Source organism: Octopus bimaculoides, chromosome 15 (assembly GCF_001194135.2).
Source record: "Octopus bimaculoides isolate UCB-OBI-ISO-001 chromosome 15, ASM119413v2, whole genome shotgun sequence".
Taxonomy (NCBI): domain Eukaryota; kingdom Metazoa; phylum Mollusca; class Cephalopoda; order Octopoda; family Octopodidae; genus Octopus; species Octopus bimaculoides.
Genome location: NC_068995.1, coordinates 50,532,484 through 50,537,295, shown reverse-complemented (window position 1 = coordinate 50,537,295; position 4,812 = coordinate 50,532,484). Strand labels below are relative to the sequence as shown.

The following is a 4,812-nucleotide window of genomic DNA, read 5'->3' as shown; positions in this document are numbered from 1 at the left end:
ACACACACACACACACACACACACACACACACACACACACACACACACACACACATTAATTCATTCATACATTCATTCTCTTAATGTCATCTTAGTGGAACTAAAGCACCTTGGTTAATGCTCTCCTAGCTGAAGGGGTTTTTTATCTGACCCTGTCAGTGCTGGTGCCACATAAAAAGCACCCACACTGTTTCCATGTACGGAGATCTCCAAATCATCTCTATCAATGTGGGCAAGACCACTCACACTCCACATTAAATATCACAAAGTTAAACCATAATAAATACGAAAGGAACATTCTTGAGCCATGGTAAAAGCACCCAGTATGCTCTGTAAAGTGGTTGGCATTAGGAAAGGCTTCCAGCTGTCGAAACCAAGTCAAAACACATGACTGGAGCCTCGTGCAGCTCTCTAGCTTGCCAGCTCTAGCCAGACCATCCAACACATGCCAGCATGGAAAATGGAGGTTAACTGATAATGATGATGATGTACAAGACATTCCTAGCTGTTCTTTAGAACCATTTAGTATATATTTTTTTTCCTTCTTACCTGAAATGCATATTACTATCAAAGTAACTGCATGTAAATTAGCCAACACATTCACCTACTCACCCACCACCATATTCACCACTACATAATCCACTTCCGTTTTCTTTACCATGTGCTGCCGGAATGCTGATCACCTTATTGTCCCAAGTAGAGGACTAAAGTCACTTGAATTATGATTCAAGATATAAAGTAAAATATGATATTTGAAATCAGGGAGTAACATTTGCATCAGCTGCTGTTTCCTTTTTCTACTACAGTGCAGTTTAAAAGCTTGGTGCAGTGCACTGGAATCATAACTGTGCATCAGTGCAGTTATGTCTCAGTGTGGTGCACTGGAATTTATGGCTTAGTTTTGATCCCTGCTTGGAGCTGCTTTGCTTCATCAATTCAATATTTTTTTGGAATGGACATGAACATCACAACTTCACACTGCCTCTCACTCACTTATCTCTCTTTTAAATTCTTGAGTTTTCATATATCTGTGTAGGAAATTATTAAATGTTAATCTGTACAGAATAGTAATTACTTTAAATAGCAAGCGTTTCATGGTAATGTCTTTAAAAAGGTGCAGAGGTGGTTATATGGTTAAGAAGTTTGAGTCCACAGCGTGGGATCTTGAGCAAGTGTTTTCTACTTTATAACTCTGAGCTGACCAATGCATTGTGAAGAAGTTTGGTGGTCAGAAGCTATTTGAAAACATGTGTGTGTGGGTTTCCCACCAGTGGTTGTAGGTAATACAAGGGAGATCATTATTTCTTCATAATATTTGGCAGGATTAGAAATTTGAATTTGAAATTAAGACATTGTAAGGAAAAATAATGCATAGAACTTTCATATTAATTAATTAATTAAATATTTTTGCTTACTTAATCTAGTTGGAGGTAATCATATATGGTAATGTTTCCATCTTTGTGTGTGTGTGTATGTGTGTGTCTATACTTTGTCTTCAAATTGACTCTGTTTGGGTAGCTGTGATGTTTGTTCATGTCCCCCATATTATCTTGTAAGCTTGACAGTTTAACATTTGAACACAAGTGGAATAAAATATATTACTTATCAAACAAGGATTGGTATCGGGAAAGCTATCAAGCCACAAGTAATCTTTAACCAACCCATACCAGTCTAGAAAAACTTGATAAAATAACAATGATGGTAATCTCTGCTTTCCTTTGCTCAGTCTTTGGAAAACTGATTTCTTGTGTGAGCAGGGAAACTTGTTGATATATATATATATATATATATATATATATATATATATATATATCTTCTAAATTTGTTTATGAGGAATGTTTTGAATATGCAAATAAAGCTCCTATTCTGTTATGCAGGCCACAGTCCAATGATGCTGACTGGTGAACCAGTTTTTTCGGGTTGCACTGAGCTGTACCAATATAATGTAGGATATAGTAATAATAACAGTATTTCTTGAATGGAATTTATAAATGTTCAATGCATCGCTATATAGATATAAAGGGCCTTAACCTTTAGCCTTTTGCTCCCTATGCAGCATAAGCCATTGACAACTTTTCTCTCCTCTTCTCAACCCTGGGCTGTTGGACTTGCAGCTTCCTTGAGAGAAGTTCCCTTCTCTCCCAGATCTCATTGGTTTTGAATTGTCTTTGATGCTTTTGTAGCTTGGCCTTTTCTGGGTTTTTAAAATTTTTTTTATTTGTCTAGGTTGGGGTTGCTGGCCTTTCACAAACCCATTTTTATTTCTGGGAATAGGTGGTCCATATTAGTCTGACCTGATCTGCCCTGCTTAGGAGGCCCTATCAGAAGCTTGCACTCTGCTGGAATAGCTCTCAGGGTCATTGAGGGGGACAAGCCACAAAACAACCAGGACTGGGCTCTGGATTTTAGAAAGGAGGGGAAACAATATTTTGTGATGTTTATACAGTTTCCAAGAACATTAGCAAAACAAAAGAAGTGCCTAAATGCAAGACTCATGACCCAATCATAGACTTGGCTCCCGAGGAATATGTCTATTACTCAATTCCTCTTTGCTACTCCATGTTATATTTAGCTGCATTATTTATTTGTTTCTCCCATGATTTTATTCCTTGTTTCCTCTCATTTTATTCTTGTCTACCCTACTTCTATCACCAGTTCTGTTTTCTTGAAAAAGAAAATGTTTTGTCCTCCAGTAATAATTATTCTATGTATATATATATATAATTAATTGTATTTTTATTATTTTAAATAACTCACAAGTTTTATATATAGCTCTTTCAAGTCCATATCTACCAGCAGCTTATATAATTACTGCTGCTACTGTGTTGCTGTCCTTTGTTATAAAATATCTTCAATGAGAGCGACAAGCAGAATAGCAGCTGTTTTTGTCAATCCTGGCTCTGGGTCAGTTTGATTGTTCAGCTGTCTGTCATAGCTGGCATGTCAAATACAAAAGGTAGTTCCAGACTGGAAAAAGTTTAAAGTATCAACAATGTGTGACCTTGAGGGAGATGGAGAAAGTGGTGGTGATGATGATGATGATGATGGTGAGAGAGAAAGAGAGAGAGAGCATTGAGGTAAACAAAACGAGTATTGACAATGACGTTTTAAGATGGTGAAAACATCTTGGTGACTTGGCTGGATGTCTAGAAGCTTGATTGTTTGGCATTTGCTGCTGCCTCTATAAAGAAAGTATATTTTGCACAATACTAATAATTTAAGAGACCAGTGATAAGAGACAAAACGTCTTGCAGTGAGAAATGACTTGGTGCTTCCAGAAGCTTCTCAGTTCTGCCAATTCTCTCTCTGTTCTGCATTTCAGCTATGTTTGGTTCTGGAGATCAATTAATTTTGCTTCCTTTTAATTTCATGGCACCAACTAGTTGAACAAATACCAGCGACTTTTCTGCGTATCTGTCTGTATATCCACATGCACGTCTGCTTGGGTGTGTATGCATGTGTGTGTGGTTGACTGAGTGTATGTATGTATGTATGTATGTTTGTGTGTGTGTGTGAGTGTGAGTGTAGTTTTTCTTGATAGCTTTTCTATGCTGTGTATTTTCCAGAGTATGGATTCATCAATATATGTCTGGCATGTGCCTTTACTCCACTGCAAGGTGAAGTGTTGCTTTCTCTTTTACTTTTCACTTCATAATTCTGCCCTGTAATGGTTGCGAAGGTTGTGCTGTCATTTTGCTTACTTACTCAACTTCTTCTGCACTGCCTTCCCCATTATCTCTCTATCCTAGTCAAGCCATTCATCTCGGTAACATCAATAAGGACTTTCTCTAGAATACTCTTCAGGAATGCTAACAACAATATGGTAAATATATAAAAATATTTTAACTAATCTTTATTGAGCCAAGAACTATCAACATTATAGGAAAAAAATTAATCAGGAATATTTATTAAATGTATAAAGACATGAACAATAAGAGAATAATGATTAAAAGTTCTTGGCAGAGAGTGTGTATGTGTGGGTGTGTGTGTGTGTGTGTGTGTGTGTGTGTGTATCTCTGTTGAGAAGGAAACTGACATCTTGATTCAACGTAGGTTGAATTATTGTTGCTATTTAACCTCAGATCAATCTTGATTGAGCAGACCTCTGATCAAAGGCAGTCCCACCATGACCACCCTGTCCTTTTTGTGGTATTATGTATCCAGGATTACATTATTCAATGTGACCCTCTGATTTCAAGATAGGGGTGAAGGTAATTTAAGAAAGATTTAGCTTCTATTTCTAGCAGTGTGAGTAACCCTTTAGAAGTTCCCTTCTTGGCTCCTATTGTAGTTGTTGTTGAGAAGCACATACATTCTTCACTTCAGTTGGTCATGATCTAAGTTATGTAATAAATGTAGTTAAAGTTCAGGGGTAATTCTTTAACATATGTATATATATTAACTAATATACATAAATATACAAAATGTGTTGGATAAATTAAAGCTGGTTCATGAGATCAAGCTTTATTTAGAAACAAAAACTGTAGTCTTCTACATGGTATTATAAACATATTTGACTCGTCAACATCAACCCAACAAGACAACTGGTCCTGAAAGAATTGCTCACACTACCATTAAATATAATACCTGCAAGATGGTTTCTGTCCTCACCAAGTTCTTCAAACCTTCCCTCTCTACACTGATGAAATTTGTTTCAGTGTTGTTCCAGGTGGACATCTGTCTGTCTCTGCCAACTACCAATCACTCTCGCATTCAACACCTCAAAGATTATAGAAACATTCTTAAACAATCACATCCTTGAACTTGTCTCTTTCTCTCTCTCTCTCTCTCTCTCTCTCTCTCTCTCTCTCA

At 36.8% G+C, this 4,812-nt stretch overlaps 1 protein-coding gene across 8 annotated transcripts in view; it reads left to right on the top strand.

The window, feature by feature from the left end:
- LOC106870794 (F-actin-monooxygenase MICAL3) overlaps window positions 1–4,812 on the top strand; it is a 110,126-nt gene that overhangs the window by 71,351 nt on the left and 33,963 nt on the right. For 6 of the 8 annotated variants that reach the window (XR_008265637.1, XM_014917000.2, XM_014916996.2 and 3 more), the window contains one exon: window positions 3,567–3,617. The exons of the other annotated variants lie outside the window; for them this stretch is intronic. Coding sequence is in view for 5 of the 6 variants with exons in the window: in XM_014917000.2 (XP_014772486.1) it covers window positions 3,567–3,617 (51 nt within the window). In the remaining variant the exon portion in view is untranslated. The remainder of the gene's footprint in view (window positions 1–3,566; window positions 3,618–4,812) is intronic. 8 annotated transcript variants of the gene reach the window in all.